The 20,937-nt window shown below is 53.1% G+C and overlaps 2 protein-coding genes across 3 annotated transcripts; both read left to right on the top strand.

Annotated features, from left to right (window-relative positions):
* The first annotated feature begins 637 nt into the window (after positions 1–637).
* On the top strand, positions 638–5,284 carry GJB3 (gap junction protein beta 3). Its single transcript, XM_061186825.1, has 2 exons — positions 638–724; positions 3,672–5,284. Exon 2 carries the CDS (start codon positions 3,706–3,708, stop codon positions 4,516–4,518), a length of 813 nt encoding a protein of 270 aa, XP_061042808.1. The 5' UTR covers positions 638–724; positions 3,672–3,705; the 3' UTR covers positions 4,519–5,284.
* A 6,739-nt stretch (positions 5,285–12,023) lies between these two features.
* On the top strand, positions 12,024–14,698 carry GJA4 (gap junction protein alpha 4). Of its 2 annotated transcripts, none has more exons than XM_061186823.1 (2): positions 12,024–12,092; positions 13,189–14,698. In XM_061186823.1, exon 2 carries the CDS (start codon positions 13,206–13,208, stop codon positions 14,205–14,207), a length of 1,002 nt encoding a protein of 333 aa, XP_061042806.1. In that variant the 5' UTR covers positions 12,024–12,092; positions 13,189–13,205; the 3' UTR covers positions 14,208–14,698. The 2 variants fall into 2 exon arrangements, with proteins under 2 accessions (XP_061042806.1, XP_061042807.1); XM_061186824.1 differs by lacking the exon at positions 12,024–12,092 and adding an exon at positions 12,733–13,051.
* Positions 14,699–20,937: the final 6,239 nt, after the last annotated feature.

The raw sequence follows: 20,937 nt of genomic DNA, 5'->3' as shown, positions 1-20,937 counted from the left end.
TCACCTCTCTCTTACCCCCGCCCCACACCGCACACGGGATTTGCCCCCTGCAGTAACTCCAGGCAACGGCCTCCCCCCATCCGGCCCTCACCCCGGGACAAAGGATCCCCCCATCTCCTTTCCAGGCGCAGTGCCCCTTCCTGCTGCGGGCACAGGGTCTGCCCCCCACTCTGGTTCTCCAAAGTGCCCATGCCCATTCCAGGACGCGGAGCCTGAGCCACGCACCTACGCGGGGAGGGCAGCCTCCGGGAGTGGTCGAGACCAAGCGCCAGGCGGGGACCGTGACCCGCAGGGCGCGGACACAGTACCCGTGGTAACGCACGTGGGCCAGTCCCGATTGCAGTCCGTCCGGGGACCACTTGACACTTCACAGTTTAGAGCGCTTCACGCTCCGAATCTCATCGGACCCTTTGCCACAGCCCTGCCCAGGGCCACAGATGCCCCCGTTTCACACATGAAGAAGAAGCCGAGGCTCCGACGGGCGTCAAGCCCGGGAGAAGGTTGCCGGGGGAACGAGTGACAGCGTCGGGACTAAAACCCGACCCTCTGCGGTGGGCGGCTCCCGAGCTCCTCCCCTGACCCTCCCTCCTCCACGCCGCCCCCGGCTGTGCCTGTCGCCCCGCGCCTCGCCGCCACTGCAGAGACGCGGCTCCGGCCCCGCTCGCCTCCGCTGCGGGCCTCGAGGACGCGGGGTCCCGGCCCCTCGCTGGCCGCGCCGCTGCTGGTGAGTGCGGGGCGCCTCCCCACCCCGCGCCCACGGCCGCTGAGCGCTCCCCAGCGACCCCAGGCGGGGCGGGGGCTTGATCCTGCCTTCGGGCCAGGCTGAGACTGGCAGGTGAGGGGATGGGAGGAGGTCGAGGGAACTAGCCCCACCCCACTCCCCACCTGCCTTCTCACCCCTCGGTTTTGGGCGGGGAGGGGGCTCCAGCTGCTGAAGGTTCCCGGACAACCCCCTCCCCCGTCGGCAGGCTCCCAAGCTGCCTGGAATGGACGGAAACTTGGTGCTGGGGACGGCTGGGGTGGGGGGTGGAGAGGGGAGGGGAGTTCTGCCCCGAGGAGGGGGCCGGCCGGCACTGTGGAGTGGCGGCGAAAGCTGGGCGCGCCTTGGTCCCCGGGCAGGGGAAAAGCGGATAGCTGGGAGCTGCTGCTGGGGGACCGCAAAGGGGACCAGAACCGGCTCCACCAGTCCCGGGCCCGGGCTTGGAGGGAAATTCTTTGCCGGTGAGTCGCGTCCCTAGGGTGTGTTAGGCAGGACTGGGCAGACAGGACTAGAAGGTGGAAGGTGGGGGCCCAGGAGGGGGCAGCCCCCAGGTGGGCCGCCCTGAGAAGGCTCAGGTGGAAGCACCTGTCAGGGCCCCTCTCCTCCTGGGCTGGCAGAAAGGGTTCCAACCTCCACTTCAGTCTTCTTGAACTCTCGCCAGGGGAGTGGCAGGCTGGGGAGGGAATGGTCTTTTACGACTCTTACCACAGCCCAAGAAAGTAGGAATTATTTCCCTTTAGAGATAAGGAAAGAAGGTCAAAGAGATTAGGAAAACTTGGAAGTCACCCAGGTAGAAGGGGTAGAGCTGAGGCTTGAATCCAGATGTGACTCCACGCTCAATACACATCCCACCGCCCCTCCCCAAAGAACAGGTCTTAGAAGGAGCTGAGTTGAGGGAGACACTTTTTTTTTATTCTAAGTATGTTACTGTATGCTGCTGCCAGCGCATATAAAATAATCGCCCTTGTGAAACAGAAGTTCATGAAAATGCAGAGGTAGAGGATTAAACAAATACTTTTTTTTAAATTTTATTTATTTATTTATGGCTGTGTTGGGTCTTCGTCTCTGTGCGAGGGCTTTCTCTAGTTGCGGCGAGCGGGGGCCACTCTTGAGCGGGGGCCACTCTTCATCACGGTGTGCAGGCCTCTCACTGTCGCGGCCTCTCTTGTTGCAGAGCACAGGCTCCAGACGCGCAGGCTCAGTAATTGTGGCTCACGGGCCCAGTTGCTCCGCGGCATGTGGGATCTTCCCAGACCAGGGCTCGAACCCGTGTCCCCTGCATTGGCAGGCAGATTCTCAACCACTGCGCCACCAGGGAAGCCCTAAACAAATACTTTAATTCCCACTGGTAATTAAATTCTGGGAAGAAAATAAAGGGGACAGGAGCAGAGTGACGGGGAGGGGAGGGGCTTCCAGATCCAGGGTAATCTAGGGTGGCCTCTAAGAAGAGGATGTTTTAGCAGAGGCCTCAGTAATGAGAAGGATGCAGCCATGCAAGTTTCTGGAGGAAGAGCATTCTAGGCAGCAGGAATAATTACAAAGCCCCAGAGGCCCCCATTGCGGCCCGAGCAGAGAGGCAGGTGGAGAGTGTAGGAGAGTAGGGTGAGAATGTAGAACCTGGGGTTTTATTCTAAGTGTAATGAGAAGCTAGTAGAAAGTTTTAAACAAGGGAGTGACATGATTCAATTTAATGGACTCTGCGGGCACAGGAGCAGACACTTGAAGGCCAGCCAGGAGGCTTTGGTCATAATACCAGCAAGGGTGATGGTGGTTTGGAGCAGGGGGGTGGCGGTGGAGGGGTGAGAAGTGGTGATGCAGGGGTGGACCCTCAGTCAGCATGCATGCTCAGAGTCACAGAGCAGCTCCAGGAGCACTCACGTGTGCACACAAGCCCACACGTGCACACAGAGAGGCACATGCTCCCAACACCCTTTGCAGCATGTAGACACTAGGTGCACTCAGGCAGACCCACCTGTCCACACCCTCTGAGTCATTCCAGGACTGGGAGGAAGATGTGTGATCTGGGGACCTGAACAAAGCATGACTCCCCCCAACAAAGCTCCGGCATCCCGGATTGCTGGTGTGTCTGGGGCTCCCCCAGGTTCTGGCACAGGGAAGGAGGGTGTCCCTAGATTCTTCCTGGATCTGGTGTCCCCAGGAACCAGACCATTACCCTCAGCATGCACCCCCCCCAACCTGAATTGGTCTCCCAACTTCACCACCCACTGCCTGTGGGACCTTGGGGAGATTATTTCCCCTCTCCAAGCCCCAGTTTCCTATCTGGGGTTCATCACCCCAACTTCACAGGATGATAGCGAGGCATCAACGAGGTAAGTTTTGAAAACCTGGTCTGGGGCAGGCATCCAGCAGAGAAATGGAGAGGAGGCAGTGGACAGCCCAGCCTTGAATTCAATTCTAGTTTTAAATGAGTGACTTGACCGCTCTAGATTTCACAATGGATAGCCAGCATTTATTGAGCACTTACTGTGTACTGAGTGCTTTGCAATCATTTTCTCATTTGATTATCAGTTTCTTCAGCTGTCATTGAGAAGCATAATAGTGTCTACCTCACAAGGTCCTTATAAGGATTAAATGAGATCCAGCACATAAAGTATTTAGCTCCTTGCCTGGCTCATTGTAAATGCTCAATAAATAATAACTGTTATTATCAGCAAATGCACATTCCCTTTCTTCCGGCATATAGCTCTGTGACTTTGGGCAGGTTACTTAGCCTCTCTGTGCCTGTTTCCTCTCTGTAGCTTAGGAAGAATAACAGTCCTGATCTCATAGGGTCGTTGGGATGATCAAACGAATCCATCCACATAGAGAACTCAGAACAGCGCCTGGCACATAGTAAATGCTCTATAAATGGCATCTACTCGTTCTCAGACCGGTTTTCCCATCCTGTCAGGCGGGCACGGCCCCCAGCGCCCCCACCAGGCACCATGGACTGGAAGACGCTCCAGGCCCTACTGAGCGGGGTGAACAAGTACTCCACAGCCTTCGGCCGCATCTGGCTGTCGGTGGTGTTCGTCTTCCGCGTGCTGGTGTACGTGGTGGCTGCGGAGCGCGTGTGGGGGGACGAGCAGAAAGACTTTGACTGCAACACCAAGCAGCCGGGCTGCACCAACGTCTGCTACGACGAGTTCTTCCCCATCTCCAACATCCGCCTCTGGGCCCTGCAGCTCATCTTCGTCACGTGCCCGTCGCTGCTGGTCATCCTGCACGTGGCCTACCGCGAGGAGCGGGAGCGGCGGCACCGCCAGAAACACGGCGACCAGTGCGCCAAGCTGTACGACAACGCGGGCAAGAAGCACGGCGGCCTCTGGTGGACCTACCTGTTCAGCCTCATCTTCAAGCTCCTCATCGAATTCCTCTTCCTCTACTTGCTGCACACTCTCTGGTACGGCTTCAGCATGCCCCGCCTGGTCCAGTGCGCCAACGTGGCCCCCTGCCCCAACATCGTGGACTGCTACATCGCCCGGCCCACCGAGAAGAAGCTCTTCACCTACTTCATGGTGGGCGCCTCCGCCGTCTGCATCGTGCTCACCTTCTGCGAGATCTGCTACCTCGTCTTCCACAGGGTCGTGCGAAGCCTTCCCAGAAAGAGCGGCCCCCGGGGCCGCGGCCCCCCGTCCTCTGCCAGCCGGGCCTCCACCTGCCGCTGCCACCACAAGCTGGTGGAGGCCGGGGAGTTGGGCCCGGATTCCAACGACGACAAGCTCTGTGCTTCGGCACCCAACATGACCCCCATCTGACCACGGGCTGGGGAGCGATCGTGGGGCTGCCCCTGGGGACAGGCAGGGAGGTATTGTGCCGGTGGAGGGGTCCTCCCGGGGCTGCGGGGCCCCACTCTGAATTCACTACGCTATTCAATTTCATCTTTAGCAGAATTTTTTTGAGCGCTGGGCACTGTGCTGTCTATCTGGTATAGGTCACACCACAGGCCCACTGGCAGCCCTCCTGGGAGAAAGACAAGCAAATTAACTACTGCCTGCAAGGGGACACTTAGAGGACTCTGCTGGGCTTCACCTAAGCCAGGAGGGGATGATCAGGAGAGGCTTCCCTGAGGGAGGAGTGTTTAAGAGAGGTGAGAAGTGCTTCCTAGCAGACAAAAGCAGGTGCAGAGGCCTGGAGGCCACAAAAAGAAAGATGCTTGCCCTGGGTCTGGTGAGATGTACCAGACCAAAGGGAATCTTCATTCCTTCGGGAGAAGCACCCAGATTCCTGGGATGGAAAGGAAGTATCCTCCCAGCAGTGGAGGTCTGGAGGCTGAGAGTGAGCCTGGGAAGAGGAGGCGGAGGCTCTGGTGACACCAACCCCGGCTCGAGACACCCAGAGATCCTCTGGGTCACCACTGCCCTTTGGGAACCCCCCTCCCATCTTATTCCTCCACCCTCAGGCAGCTTTGCTCCCATCTTCCTCCCACAAGTGTACTCAGTCTGTTGCCAGCCTTTCAGACCCTACTCTCAGGGACTTGAGGTGGATGCGCTGATAGGAACATCCCCAAGGCAATTTCTTTGAAATCAATAAAGGCTGTCTTTTATACAGGTTGACTCTCTTCTTTTCTCCCACACTCCCACCCACAAGACCCTGAGGGCAGAGAAGGTAGCCCCTCAGAAGGGGAGAGAGCTCCATGGCTGGAGCTGAATTTAGGCTGGGGCTGGGGTTGACCCGGGAGGGATCTGGGGCGGAACCTACAGATATACATGCTGTGGTTGTAGATGTGGTCACAAGAGGGCGCTGTGCTCCCTCTACAACAGCACTGCTAGCCCTTCATAGTGAGGCCCTGCCCTGAGCACACACAGTCACAGCCCTCTGGTCACAGACAAACCACACTCCTTCCTCCTTTGTAACCCAGTCACCGCCATCCACAACGTGCATCCCCACCCTGTGTACACAAAATCCCTGTTATTCATACTCTCACTCCTGTATGCTCACTACAGGCTCCTCTAAAGGCACGAAGCCCCAGCCTCACCCAAGCACTATCCAGCTCCTTCCATTGTCCCTGAGCATTTTCTCCACCCCAGGCCCCTGGCAGACATGAGGACTGCACAGGGGAATAGGACCTGAGCCCAAGGAGCTCAGAGCCTGGGGGAGACAGACACACTCAGCTCCTGCACCAACCAACCCCAGGTGGATCCCAGCCCCACTCCCAGCACTGTGGGATGACCTGAAATTTCGGGAACACCAACATCCAAGCCAGGACAGGATGGAAAGCAAAAGGGGGTGCAAGGCTATACTCACCCAGAGGAACATTTAGTAACTATCAAAGCCAAGGCCAGGAGCCAGAAATCCAGGAGGCAGTGAGCCAAGAGCCAATGCAGGCAGGGAAAGGACGGGTCATTGTGTCGACAGGACAGGCTGGGGTTCACCTTTGCTCTCACGTGTGGTCGTTACTAGGGTGGATAAGCCAGCCAAGTTTAAAGGGCCCGGGCTGGGCTGACACTCACCTCCCAGGTTAAATCATAGCTTAACCACTTCATGACCACAGCTTCACCATGCTGCACCTTGGGCAGGCTTTCAGAACCTCAGTCTTGTCATCAATACAATGGGAATTTTATCAGTCAGGGTCTCAACACGAAACAGATGGCACATTCAAACCAAGGAACTTCAAAGAGTTTCCTTGAGGGGCTGTTTTTGAAGGTATAGGCATGATTAAGGAAACCCATAAAAGGTACCCTGGGGCTAGTACCAGGGTAGCAATGGACAGGTTGCCACACAAAGGCTGCCAGGATGCATCTAACCGCAGCAATCAAATAAATACCATGACTTCACTGTACCATCTCCTACTCACCTGCCAGTGGCTCCCACTGACCCAACACAACCAGAAACCAGAGGGCACAGAAGCCTATTGAGGCAGTCAGTACGGGTCAGCCTCCCAGGGCACAGAGCAGATCTGAGGGGCAAAAGGAACATATTCAGCCCAGCACTCAGGACAGTATCCACTCCTAGGATTGCTGTAGAGATAAAAGGAGACAGTGTCATAACATGTTAGTTCAGCGCTAACGTATCCAGTAAATATCCAGGCACAACCATGCTTAGGAAAGTCTCTGCCTGCTGCCCAGGTCATCTTGTGTGTCAGTCCCAGCTTGGAGTGGATGGTTGCCAAGGTCCCAGGGAGGGGTGATCTCTACCTATTTGCTGTCTTGCATTCCAGCATCTTCCAGGACGGTTCCCACTGCCTGGATAAGGATGGCTTTGAGGTCAGAGCAACCAGAGAACAACATCAGCTATCCCAGCATGGACTGAGCCTCCAGTCCTGGTCCCACTTCTCCAGGCTGCGGGCCAGGACCACAGACGAGGGAATATTCCAGCCCTAAGCATCCCACATTTGGCCTAAGAGCTGTCCCCAGCAGTGCCGCTCACGCTTTCCATCCAGCATGTACTGAGCTACTGTTCACCATGCAGAGTCCCCAGCACACATCTCATGTCCCCTGGCCTTCTCTTATGAGGGTACACACCTCTACCTCCTCTTCCCCCCATCACGTGAGGATTCACTGCAAGCTTCCTTCAATAGTGCTTATGATTATGATTTAGATTTCATATACACACTTCCGAGTCCACATCTACTGCATGATATGACAGCCACCCTGCAGCCCAAGGCAAATAGATTATTTTGTATTCATCACCCTGATCCAAGCCCCTTGGTAGGGACTAAATGTTTGTGTCTCCCCCAAAATTCCTATGTTGAAATGCTAACTTCCAGTGTGATGTTATTAAAAGGTGGGGCCTTTGGGAAGTGGGGTCAGGAGGATGGATTTGTGCTCTTATGAGAAGAGACGCGAGGGGGATGGTCTTTCTCTCTCTGCCATGTGAAAACATACTCAGAAGACAGCCCGATATAAACCAGGAAAAGGGCCTTCACCAAGAGCCCAACCAGGCTGGCACCCTGATCTTGGACTTCCAGCCTCCGGGACTATGAGAAATAAAGTTCTGTTGTTCAAGCCACCCCGTCTGTGGTATTTTTACAGCAGTCCGAGCTGAGACACCCGCATCATCTCTCACCTGGATCACTGCAATAATCTCCCTGCTTCCTGCTCCAACTCTGGGAAGCAGATGCTGCAAAAGAGAGGAGTGCAAAGGGCATGTTGGGGAGGAACACCTGTGAATGGAAAGGGGAGGAAGCAGGACCGAGCGACAAGACCCGTTCGTGGGAGCTCTGTGTCCGTTAGACAAAGATGGTCGGTGAGAGGAATCCCACATTGGATGGAAATGGCTGGACCCTTGACCATGCTTGGCTCAGCCATTGCCTAGGGCCACCCCAAGCAGAGCCTGGCCACCTGCACAGCTGAAGCAGACCTGGAGGCTGTCAGCTGGCCAGACTCCGCACAGCTGGGCAGCGAGTCCTCCGTTGAAGGGGGAGATCTGCATCCACCACCCCCTCCCACAGTCTATTCCCAGCACAGCAGCCAGGGTGATGCCATAAAACCTAAATCAAACCCTGTCACTCCTCTGCCCCAAACTTCCAAAGGCATCTCGCACTGGCCTTTAGGGGCCTACAAGACCTGCCCCACCTGTTCCCTTTCTGAACTCTCATCTCTTCTCCTTGCTGACCTCACTCAGTCACGCTGACCTCCTTGCTCTCCCTCAAGCAGGAAACACCAGGCACATTCCTGCCTCAGGGCCTTTGCACTCTCTTTCCCTCTGCCTGGAATGTGCTTTCCTCCGGAGAGCCACAGGGGTCCCTCCCTTCCTTCAGGGCCCGCATCCAGGGTCAGCTGCTTCATGAGAATTTCTGCCTTCTTCTATTCAAAATTGAAACCACCACCCCCTGCGCCCTGATCCTCCTTTCCTGCTTTACTCTCCACCTCACAGGTATCACCAGCTAACACATTCTATATTTTGTCTGTCTCCCTCCGGCTAGAATGTAAAGCCCACAAGACAGCGATTTCTGTTATTGCTGGTTCCTGGTTGATCTCCAGTGTCTAGGACAGAGCCGCAGCACCAGGCAGTGCTCAGTAAATAATTTGTTGAATTCATAAATTCGTACATGAGCCTGGGGCCCTGCTAGGTGCTGGGCGTGTAAACAGGACTCAGCTGCCTGCCCTCAAGGGGCTCACAGACTAATAGGGGAGGGGCTAAAGACAAAGACAAGTAAACAATGCGCCCTGGGTGGGGGGAAGGGAAATGGGGATGGTGTCATGGGTATAGAGTTTCAGTTTTGCAAGATGAAAATGCTCTGGAGATCTGTTGCACAACAATGTGAACGTATGTAACATGACTAAACAGCGCACCCAGGGGCAGTAGGTGAGCCACTGAGAACGTAAAGGCTCATCTAATCCAGAGGAGGCCAGCAAGGGGACTTCTGGGAGAAGGGACATGGAGCAAAGTCCTGAACGACTGTGGGGCTGAGCATGTGAGGGTGCCCCAGGCAGAGGGGACAGCACGGGCAAAGGCAAGAGTCAAGTATGGCCCGATCACTGAGTGAAAGGGGAAGAGGGAGGAGGCTGGAAAGGTGGCTGAGGCCAGGAGGCAAAGGAGAGCCACAGAAGGGTTTTAAGCAGGGCAGTGTGTGGTCTGATTTCTGGGGAAGGGTGGGGCTGGGCTGGAAGTCAGGAGACCAGTTGGGAGGCCACTGAGATGGTGGCCTAAACAGGGTCAGGGTAGTGGGAACAGAGGGAGGTGTGGGGATCTAAGGATGTTTCCCAGGTGGAATGGCCAGGTTGTGGGATTGTCTTGGCTGACCCCCGCTCATCCTTTCCAGGAAGGGGAGGGATCATTCAAACTCTGACCTCCAGAGCCCCTAAGGAAGGGGTGAGGGTGAGGGCAGTTCCTCCCTCCTTCCCAGTAGCTGGGATCAGAAAGGCTTTGGGAGGGCCTGGGCCCAGCCACAGGAGAGGAACTCTGGGAGCAGAGGCTGCAGTGGGGGCGTGGTGAGAACCCGCCTCCAGGGACCTCAGTTCTCATGCCCTCAGGGGTCAGAATTTCGTGGGCTCCTTGTCAGCTTTGGAAATCCAGGAGACTCAGCTCGTCATGGCCCTGAGGGACAGTCCTGGAAGGGGAAGCCAGCCTAGCCTGATCCTAAAGTTGAGGTCTGAGCTGAGCCCACCACACTTGCTGCCCCAGAGGTCCTCCTGCGAGGGCTGAAGGCAGGACCCTGGGGCACCCGGAATCCAAAGATTGAATCCTGTTGTGGAGAAACACAGGACCTTTCTGACACCGGCCCCAGGCCTTGGACCCCACCTGCCACATTCCCTTTCCTTAGCTGCCCTATCCTTCACCAACATTCTGACCCCAGCTCCCTCCCTCTCAGCCCTTTCTGCTCCCACCAAGACCAACCCACTGACCCTTTTTGTCACAAAAATGTTTTGTTACGACGTTTTTAGCCACCATCCATTGGAAAACTTTCTGTGTACGAATAGTATGCTATGTGCTTTGATTGGATCTCCCATCAGCCCTATACAGTAGGAACTATTACCTCCCCAATCTATAGAGGAAGAAACTGCGGCACAGGGGTTTAAGCAACGTGCCTAAGGGCACAGAGATAAACAGAAAAGTCTCAACTTCTAGGCCCTACTGCCTCTCCCACCAAGGCCGGTGAAGCCTCAGGACCTCGCAGCCCCCAGTCCTTGGGCCTCTGCTCATGCTGTTCTTCTGCCTAGAATGCTCTCCCCTCAACCCCCATCTGGCTGACGAAAGCAAGTTTCACATATTGCAGTATGGGAGTCATTCTGGCTTGTACATGAGTTAATTCAAATTTTATGCTAACTAAAACAGCCTGTTTGTGACCTATCAAACCTACGTTGTTCATCTGCTTTAATTATTAAAGAAAAGGGTGCATTGACCAGAAGTAAAGAATGTTCATGTTAAAAATAAAGATCACATCATGCCTCCCTTCCTGGGACGCCAATGCTGCTACTCCTTCGATGATGACTCCCTTCCCAGGTGCCAAGGCCATACTGACTCACTGTGTGCTGTTGATCTGTGGTTTTGGGGGGTTTGGGGCTTTTTGGTTTTTGTTTTTCTTGAAACCTTGAAGGAATGTATCCCTGACTTGTTTGACGTTCTTTGTTCTGACAAGATATAAACTGTGCTGAAAACCATGTTTCTCCAGAGCAGTTCCTCAGAGTTATCTGAGAGGCTATCTCCTGGACAAGAATCCTCAGTTTGGCTCAAATAAAACTCTTTTCTATTCCTACTATAGATTGTTGATTATGTCCATCGACGTGGTTAACGCGGTCTCCTCCAGGAAACGTTCCTAACCAAGTCCCCCTGAGTCCGGTAGTTCTCAGGAGAACTTTGCGCATTTACTCTAACCCAAGGGCTGATATGCTCAGTTCCTGCCTCCTGCTCCAGCCAGTGAGAGACCCAGGCCAGAGACCACATCTGGCTGGTTTGTGGTGAAGTCCCCAGCTCCACATACAATACCTGCAGCACACGAGTGTTCGCAGACAGGGTGATGCCTGAATGAACAATGGCAGGCTCTGCCCACCCCTAATTCCTTTGGATGTCTCCCCCCACCCCATATTTAGAGGCATGAGAATGGGATCCAAGCTAAAGGTCGGAAGAGTCCCCCCCCAGCCACCACCTCCCCAGTCTCAGGTGGTCCATGGGCACTGCTTAGTGCCCTCTGATTGTGTAGCCTGCCCAGGAGTGGGGATGTTTGAGAATTCTGCAAGAACAGGGGCTGGGTAGAGACCCCAGCTCCACCACAGATGCCAGGGAGGGCAGATTATAACCCCTCTCTCCCAGTGTGGTTCCCCATGCCCTAACGAGTCTTGATTACCAAGTCCTAGAACTGCGCGGGGCACCCCGTGGCCACCCCACAAATGAGGGGTCTTCTCCCTTCTCACCAAGGGCAAGAGGCCCCCGGGGTTAAGGAGATGCCCTTCCCTGGAGGCCCCCTCACCCTCATCCCCACCCCCCCATCCCTCACAGCCTCTCAGGCCAGTTGCCTGAGATCAGAAAGTCCTGGCTGTAATCCTTTCAAATGCAGCCACCCTGGAAAACTCACAACCCCGAAACCCACTCCGCGAGAACCTGTTCCACAGCCAAGGAAGCTGAGGCTGGGAGAGTCTGTCGGCCTGAAGACCTCGGAGGGCAGACAGGGAAAGCAGGGGTTTCTCATCCTCTTCCCTCTCGACCCCCAGTGCCACCTCCCGGGCCCCTTCCTTGAGTGTGGCTTCAGGGAGCCTGCACCTCCCGTCCCGCCCCCGCTCGGCTCGGAACAGCGCCCGCCGCCCTCCCGCCGCTTCCTGACCCCACCCCGCCCCGCGTGCTATTTAAGGCGCCCCCGCCGCCAGGCGCCGTCCAGCAGGCAGGGCTCCCACGGGCGCCGCTCCGGCCGACGCGCGTCCCCACCGCCACCTGGGCCGCCGGCAGGCAGGCGGTGAGTTGGGCCGGGGCGCCACCTGCCAGCTGACGAGCGGGCAGGGACAGGTTGCCACGTGCCAGGGGCTGAGGGTGGCTGCTGGGGGACCCACCGCGGCCGCGCTCACCCAGCCTGCTGGGCCAGCCTCTGTGCTAAGCCAGGCTCCTGCCTCCTTCGGTTGCATCCTTAGAACCCTAGGCGGTAGGAATAGTATTTCCATTTTACAGGAGAGGAGTGCTCCGAGGTCGTCATGTATCCAAGGTCCCAGGTTGTAGAAGAGTCAGGATTTGAACCCAGGTCTGATTCCAGAGCCTGGCTCTAAACAGCTTTGCTCCTGGGGAGAAGCACCACCCCTGCCCCTTTCCCCTACCTTCCTCCCCCCACTCTCTCCGTGACGTTCTGGGAACTTTGTGGCCTGTGCCTCCACCCTGCTATGACAGTTCCTTTCAAGAGTCTAGAATTTGGCAGCAACAGCTTTGGCAGGGGGAGGGGATGGAGAAAGGGGACAGGATCAAGTGTCGGTACTTAAGCGGCAGGTGGTCAGTATCGCTGACAGGTGGAGCTAATGCAGGATGCTGCCTGGAGTGTCTAGCATGCCTTCACCCACCCCACCATAAACTCAGAGGTTAGAGTGAGGCCAGCTGGGTGAGAGCTGATGGGGAGGGGAGTGGGGACCTGAGGTTTTGGGCCCCCTGAGAAGCTGAAGATACCACCACCACCACACAGCCCCCCGCTGCGGGGGGACAACCTGTCCTGGGCAAAAGGGAGGAGGGGTATGGCACAGCTGTGTGACCTTGGATACGTTCCTCTAATTCTCTATTCCCTTAGGCTCAGGAGCCTCACCTTGATCCAGACCTCCTTCGGCTGTGGTCACCCTGGGACTGCAGCTGGGAACAAGAGGGACACAGATGTGACTAGACAGGGACCCTAGCTGTACCCTTGCCAGAGCTTAGCAGTCATCATCCAAAGATCTGGGTGTGAGTCCCCAGGCCAGTCCCTTCCCCTCCTGGAGCTCAGTTTCCCTGTAGGTAAAATAGGTGTGGCCGGCCTCCCTGCTGGCCTGTTGCTAGGACAGCTGAGAAGGATGCTGACAGTGTCCTCTGTCTCCCTGCAGACGGAGGCCCAGGAGCCATGGGCGACTGGGGCTTCCTTGAGAAGCTGCTGGACCAGGTCCAGGAGCACTCGACCGTGGTGGGCAAGATCTGGCTGACGGTCCTTTTCATCTTCCGCATCCTCATCCTGGGCCTGGCTGGCGAGTCAGTGTGGGGCGACGAGCAGTCGGATTTCGAGTGTAACACGGCCCAGCCAGGCTGCACCAACGTCTGCTACGACCAGGCCTTCCCCATCTCCCACATCCGCTACTGGGTGCTGCAGTTCCTCTTCGTCAGCACGCCCACCCTGGTCTACCTGGGCCACGTCATTTACCTGTCTCGGCGCGAGGAGCGGCTGCGGCAGAAAGAGGGGGAGCTGCGGGCACTGCCGGCCAAGGACCCACGCGTGGAGCGGGCACTGGCAGCCATAGAGCGACAGATGGCCAAGATCTCGGTGGCGGAGGACGGTCACCTGCGGATCCGCGGGGCGCTGATGGGCACCTATGTGGCCAGCGTGCTCTGCAAGAGTGTGCTAGAGGCAGGCTTCCTGTACGGCCAGTGGCGTCTCTATGGCTGGACCATGGAGCCTGTGTTCGTGTGCCAGCGCTCACCCTGCCCCTACCTCGTAGACTGCTTTGTCTCACGCCCCACGGAGAAGACTATCTTCATCATCTTCATGCTGGTGGTTGGACTCATCTCCCTGGTGCTCAACCTGCTGGAGCTGGCGTACCTGCTGTGCCGCTGCCTCAACCGGGGGATGAGGGCCCGGCAGAGCCAGGACATGCCCCCAGCCCAGGGCACCTCCTCGGAGCCTTATCCTGACCAGGTCTTCTTCTACCTCCCCATGGGTGAGGGCCCCTCATCCCCGCCATGCCCCACCTACAATGGGCTCTCGTCCAGTGAGCAGAACTGGGCCAACCTGACTACGGAGGAGAGGCTGGCTTCTTCCAGACCCCCCCTCTTCCTGGACCCGCCCCCCCAGAGTGGCCGGAAATCCCCCAGTCGCCCCAGCAGCTCTGCTTCCAAGAAACAGTATGTATAAGAGCCCGGGAAGTCTTGCTGCCTTCAGTGTAAGACTCTGCAGAGATGACTGGGGCTGGGGAAGCAGGTGCTTGCTGGCCAGAAGGCCTCACTGCATGTTGTTCTTGAACACCTGGGGCCTTCCTGGTGACCAGAGGGCACCATAGTTTCCCCTCCAGAATGTGGCTTTGTCCCAGGCACAGGCAGAGGCAGCTTGGGGTGCTCTTGGCCAAGGGTGTTTGGGCCCTGTGGTCTTTTTCACCGTGTTCAAAGGGACTCGGAGACAACTTACTCCACCCCCACCCCCGTGGAAGATTCACCTCTGCCCAGGTTGTCCACACACCCTGTCCTCACAGAAAAAGGCTGGTCGAGGCTGCTGGGTCAGCCTTGGTCCCACACACAGACAGAGCCTGTGCTGGATCTGGCCCTGTCAAGGGGCCTGGGGTCTTGTTCTCATCACTCCTTCCTAGTTCTGCTGTTTATCCTTCTAAAATAAACAGGACTTGACCACAAGCGAGGTGTGTATTGATACTGTCATGATGTGCCTGGGGTGGGGGGACAGCTGCTTTACCCAGGCTTCCTTTTTGGTCCTGCATAATCTGTCTTTGGCCTTAGCAATCCCAACACCAGGCAGCACCTTAAACCCTCAAACTCCTACATACTGCCTCTCAGCAGCTCTAAGTCCTAAACACTGCCTTTTGAAATGCCCCAGCACCAGCCCCCTCAACCTGCCCGTTCATCAGTGGCCAAAGCAGAGTCTGTCCCCATCCTGCCCCATGGCCATCCAGTGCCCCGGCCACGCTCCCTACTGAAGTGTGCTTCCTTACTGGACACTGCTTCCTACCCTGCCTGCCTGCCAGCCAAGCCCTTCAGAGTCCAGCTCAAATGGGCCTGCACCCTTCGGTATTTGGGGAGGCAGGTTTAGATCACTTGCCCCCTCCTACCTTGGCCCTGTCTAGTCTGCCCACCAGAAGGAGCAACTCAAGGACCTGCATCATAAATCCTCCCCGTGCACCTAAAACTCACACAGTGAGAACAGACAATGGCAGTGTAGAGAGGTGGAAGGGACGGTCAGGGTCCAGTGGAGCTATCGAATCTTGCCTCTGAGTCACAAAGGTTGCAGGAAAAAAAAAATAAGCAATTGAACTAGATCTTGACAGATAAATAGTCTGCTGGGGAGGGAAGAGGACACCTTATTTGGACAGAAAACTGTGCAAAGGCATGGAGGAGGGGAACCGTTGGGGACTGAGGGGGTGCTTAGGGCCTGATGAGCCATCTAGGATGTGGGAAGTACAGCTGAGGATAAGCCCAGTGTTGGCAGAGCTGACGTGGAAGGTGACCCGGATGGAGGGAACACTCAGTGGCCCTCGGAGGCAAGCTGTTGCCTGCTGGTTGTCCTCCCCTACCCAGGGAGATCTGGGGGTGGGGTTGGAGGAGGGGATGGGGTCCATCTCACGTGGCCACATGCTTCTCCTTGAGAGCCGTTATAGCGGGTGAGCAACTTTCCCCTGTCCCATCAAGATAGGTCTTCAAAACACCAGCTCTGTATCCTTCACCCCAGAATTCACTCACTCACTGCTTACGCATCAAGTCTGAATGCTCGGCCTGATAAGTTACAGCCCTCACTCTTCCAGCTTTGGTTCCCATTGTTCCCTCTGAATCCCTGAGTTCCAATCAGACCAGCCTCCTCACAGCTCCCCAAACTCACTGGGTATGTTCTCACCCTGCTCCTTTGCCAGCCTGGAGTGCCTCTTCCCCACACTTCCAAACCCCACCAGTCCTTTATACACTTCTGTACCCTGGAAAAGGCAGAGCCTGAAGCAGAAGAAAGAGTAAGATGAGTTTTGATGTTAGAGGGTCCTCAAATTAAATGCTGCCTGTAATACGTATAAAGCCATGTGGTCTTAAGTCAATCATTTCACTTCTCCAAGTCTGAGTTTTCTCAGCTATAAAATGCGGATAATATTGCCTGCCTCACAGGTGCAAGAAATAAAAACAAGAGAAAGTATATGAGTGCACCCGGCTCCTAATGCCATGCAATAAAATTCAGCTCACCCTCTCCAGCAAGGCTATCATAGGTTCTTCCTCCTCTAGGAAGCCCTCCCCCACTTCTCCAGCCAGTCTCCAGTGATGATCTCTACCTTTCGGCAATCTGGATCACTGCTTGGTATGAGCCTATTTCATCTCCCCAGTGAGTCTCTAAGGACCACCAGGGAGATGTTCTTCATTTACCATGGGCCTAGCCCTGCATTCACTTTGACTATGAAGTGAGGGATTAAGTTAGACTGGGCAGAAAGTAGACTGTTCATACGTTGGAAGGGCGTAACTCCAGGAGGCTGAGGTCCCCTTCCAAGGGATTCTCCCCAAGCCAGGCTGAGAGGCCAGATCTGTGGGGTCAGAGGTTGGTCTCTTAGAGCCAACCCAACCTGGGGGCCCTGGGAGCCTGTGTTTCTGGTATCCCCTACCTGTCCTGGCTTGGAAAGGTGGGAGAAGACAGGTTTAGGTGAGTGGGGAGGGCATCCATCCCCTCCCTCAAAGCTCACCCACTCTGAGCTTGGTGCTGGGACTTGGGCCTTTGGTAAGGCTGGGGTTGGGTCCTAGACTGGTGGCCACTCAAACACAAGGGCAAATGGGCTGGGGGTTTAAGGATGAGGATAGTGTAGTGGGGATGGGACCACACAGATTAGGGCAGGGGCAGTGAGGTGAAGACTTATGAAATGAAGAGTGGCTATAAGCCCCAGCCCACGCCTATTCACTTCCTAAGGCTGTCATAACAAAGTACCACAGACTGGGTGGCTCCAATGACAGAAATGTATTGTCTCAAAGTTCTGGAGGCCAGAAGTCCAAGATCAAGGTGTCCGCAGGGTTGTTTCCTTCTGAGGGCTGTGAGGGAGAATCTGTTACATGCCTCTCTCCTGACTTACGATGGGTTGCTGGCAATACCTGGCATTCCTCAGCTTACAGAAGCATCACCCCCATCTCTGCCTTTATCTTCATATGGCATTCTCTCTGTGTGCCTGTCTGTCTCTAGGTCCAAATTTCTTCTTTTTATAAAGACACCATTCCTATTGGATTAACGTCACCCTAATGGCTTCATTTTAACTTGCTCGCCTCTGTAAAGATCCCATTTCCATATAAGGTCACATTCTGAGTGGCTGGGAGTTAGCAATACCTTTTGGGGGGACACAATTCAACCCATACCACCACCCCATGGGCCCACTTCACCTCCAAGCACTGGTGGAGGGAGGTCAAGGAGAAGGCTAATATATATTGTACTCAGGCATCTCCTTTGTGACGTGGCCTGGATGGAACACAGCAGATTCACATCTCACGTCTTCCATCGCATTCTTCTTCCTCCCACCAGTCTATCCCTCATCACCACCAAAACTCAAGTTGGTAACAGGCAACTCTTGGTCACAGAAAAAGCCGTAGGAGGCTTGACTCCTGCCTCCCCGCCCCCACCCCCTCACTTGACTGTCGTCCTTTCCCCTCTCTGGGCCTCAGTGTCACCACTGTGAAATGAAAGGATTGGATGAGAAACAGGTATGTGGCAACTAGGCATGAGGAGCATCGCAAGGAATAACTTGCCACTAATCATTGATCTGCAGCTCACAAGCGATGTGCTATTTTTCATGAATCAGAACAGATTCAAGGTTATTTCTATAAGGTCAATTCCAGTCACTTGAATCCACATTGCCTTCCTGAGTAGAAGAGAAAGGGATGGGGTTATGTGGAGTGCACTGGGAATTTTTCATAACCCAAGGTCATCTTATCTGCAGCCCATGGGAGCAGTGAACGTCACGGGCCACACATAAACAAAACAGAAAGCTCGTGGGCTGGGTGATGTCAAAACTTCTGCCCCATCTAACATGCTGGCTCACTGACCACTGGGTTGCTGACCTCATGAATTTACCACTGACCTCCAGTGCCTTGACTGGAGGTCCTTCATTTCCTTTTCACACTAACGTCAGCATGACTACTGATGTTTGCAGGAAGAGGTATTCATCTCAGGATTGTTGGAACTTCTTTTTCCACCGTACAGCTTCTCCCACCAGTCCTGGCTCAGACTTCAAGGGTCACATGAGGCTCAACAGTTCTGCCCTTCCCATCCAAGCCACATAGAGATAGCCACCAGGCTGGTCCTGAGCCTGCTTTTCTCCTATTCCTCCAGCTGACTCTGATTTCCAGAAGTCTCTGGCCAACCTGCAGTTTGTCTACTTTCCTCTTAACATGTGCCACACTCCCCTGGGTGCTAGACATGATACTCCAGGTGGTCAGAATCCAGATTATCACCTCTCTTGTCTCAAAACTTCTACCTCTATTAATGCAACCTAGGGTTACATTAGCTTTTCTCTTTTCTTCTCTTTTTCATATATAGAATTTGGTGGGGGATAACAAAGGTAATGCATGATCATTATGGACAATGAGATCCCACCATCTTGGGGTAACAACTGTTAATATTCAGAAGTAATTCCTTCCAGACTCTTCCATCCATATATTTAAATAAAATCAGAGTAAAGGTGTACCTATAATTTTGTATTCTGCTTCTTTAATTTTACATTAAATCATAAGGCTTTTCACCATGTTATCAAGTATCTTAGGAAACACCATTTAATGGCTTTATCATATGGCTTTACCATTATCTACTTAACCATGACCCTGATATTGGATTTTCAGAGTGTTTGCAACTAATTATCCTCTATTATAAATTGTACTGTGATGTGAATGTACCTAAAAGTTTTCCAAATTGCCTATTTCCTTAAAAGAAAGACATTCCAAGAAGTGAAATTACTGGGTCAAAAGGTATGAAATTTAAAATTTAAAGAATTTTTTAAATTAAAAAAAAATTTTTTTTAATTTAATTTTTTTAATTAAAAAAAATTTTTTAATGGATTACTGATTATGAAAGTAATCCATTGTGGATGATTCAGAAATGCAGAAAAGCACAAGCAAATCATAAGTGAAGGCATCAGCTACCTCTGAGGGTGGAGAGAAGGTGGAGCTGAAAACAGGAGAGCTGACTGAAGGCGGTGGGCTCATGGGTCCCCTCCTCCATTCTGAGCAGCTAGGTGACCACCCTTCCCCTACCCTGTGGAGCGATGGGAGCTCGTTCTCTGGAGAGGATAGAACAGAGATGGACGGGGAAACACCATGCCGAGTAGAGGGTGGGAGCACCATGAAGATCATGGAGAAATGAAGTGGAAATTTATATACTGAATGGCGAGACGCTCAGCCATCTCCCCCCAGCTGGCTCCCAGAGTGCTGGTTGATAGATAAAACTATAAGACTGCAGGCAGGGAAGGCTCCTTGAGGAGGTGAGCTTCAGCACCTGAAAGGTGAGGAGGCAGGCTCCAGGGAAGAGATGGGGAAGAGCATCCTAGGTAGAGGGAACAGCTGAAGAAGAAAGGAGCTGACGAACAAAGGGGATAGATATATTCATTGTTCAGGATGATTTTAGATATGAAACAAGCTTCTTGCCAGTAAAAATGTCTTGTATATTCAATAGCATCATATGAAAGTGCCCGTTTCAAAGCACCCACGCTAGCACTATTAAAAATTTCAATTCCCATGTTTATTAATTATAAATCAGAAAAATATATATATCACCTTTCAATGCATAAGCCTTGATTACTAGTGAGCCTAAACATTTTAACACATGCGTCTTTAACACGTTTCTTCTGTGAATTTTTTTTGCCCATTTTTCGCTCATGTTTTGATGCTTTCTGTTTAATTTGGGTAACCTCTTTATAGAGGGATTTCAACTCTTTATCTGGCATATTTGTTATTTTAAAAATTTCTCAGTGTGTTATTTTGTCCTTTTAAATTTCTATGTAGTCAAATTTGTCAATTTTTTCCTTTACAATATTTTTATACTTATACTGTTTCCCACTTTCTAAGATTATTTTTCCTCTTTGATATTTAATACCGTAACCTGTCTTGAAAATAATGAGACAAATAAATAATTATTAAATGAAATAAAGCATGAACAAATAAATTAATTTTAGCATATAATGTAAGCTGAGGTGCTAATTTTTCCCCCAATAATTAATGATTCCATCAGCACTTATTGACTAATCCTTCCTACACTAATTTGTGATATCAGCTTGACTGTATACTACCTTTTTATACATAAAACAGTCTATTTCTGGACTACCTAAAATTATATTCCATCAACCTATCAAATTATATGATACTACCACCCTTTTCATGAGTGTGCCTTTGTAACACATTTTAATGTCTGGTAGAATACATTCTCCCTTTATTGTTTTTACTTTTCTTGAGAATCTTCAAAGCCAGGTATATATTCTCAAGGCAGGTGTTTGAAAGAATCTTCTAAGTGGAATCTGACAGACCCAAAATAAAAGAGCTAAAGATATGACACTAGATGTTCCCCAAGAAAACAGACAGCTAGATGGCCAAGCCCCACCCATTCACTCAGAGCAGCTTTTTAGTGACCCACTCTCAAATATGAGCGTGCAGCCAAGGATGTCAGGTATTCAAGGGAAGCGCCTTATGTGAAAGAGTCTGAAACAAACAGAATAAAGTTTTCTAGAGGAAATAGAGATTATGTATGGAGAATAAAACTTTTTTTTAACTATCACTGCTTTCTTCAGAAAGATAAAAGAGTGTATTGCATCCATGAAAAAAGAAGATGATGCTCTAAAGAAGAAATATGCAGAGAATATCAACAAAATCAAGTTCTTGGAAAATGAAAAACATGATAGCAGAATTGAAAACTTCAATAAACATTT

The sequence above is a fragment of the Eubalaena glacialis genome, chromosome 3, assembly GCF_028564815.1.
Source record: "Eubalaena glacialis isolate mEubGla1 chromosome 3, mEubGla1.1.hap2.+ XY, whole genome shotgun sequence".
NCBI classification, from domain to species: Eukaryota; Metazoa; Chordata; class Mammalia; order Artiodactyla; family Balaenidae; genus Eubalaena; species Eubalaena glacialis.
Note: the sequence above shows the minus strand (reverse complement) of the source record. Positions and strands in the feature narration are given on the sequence as shown.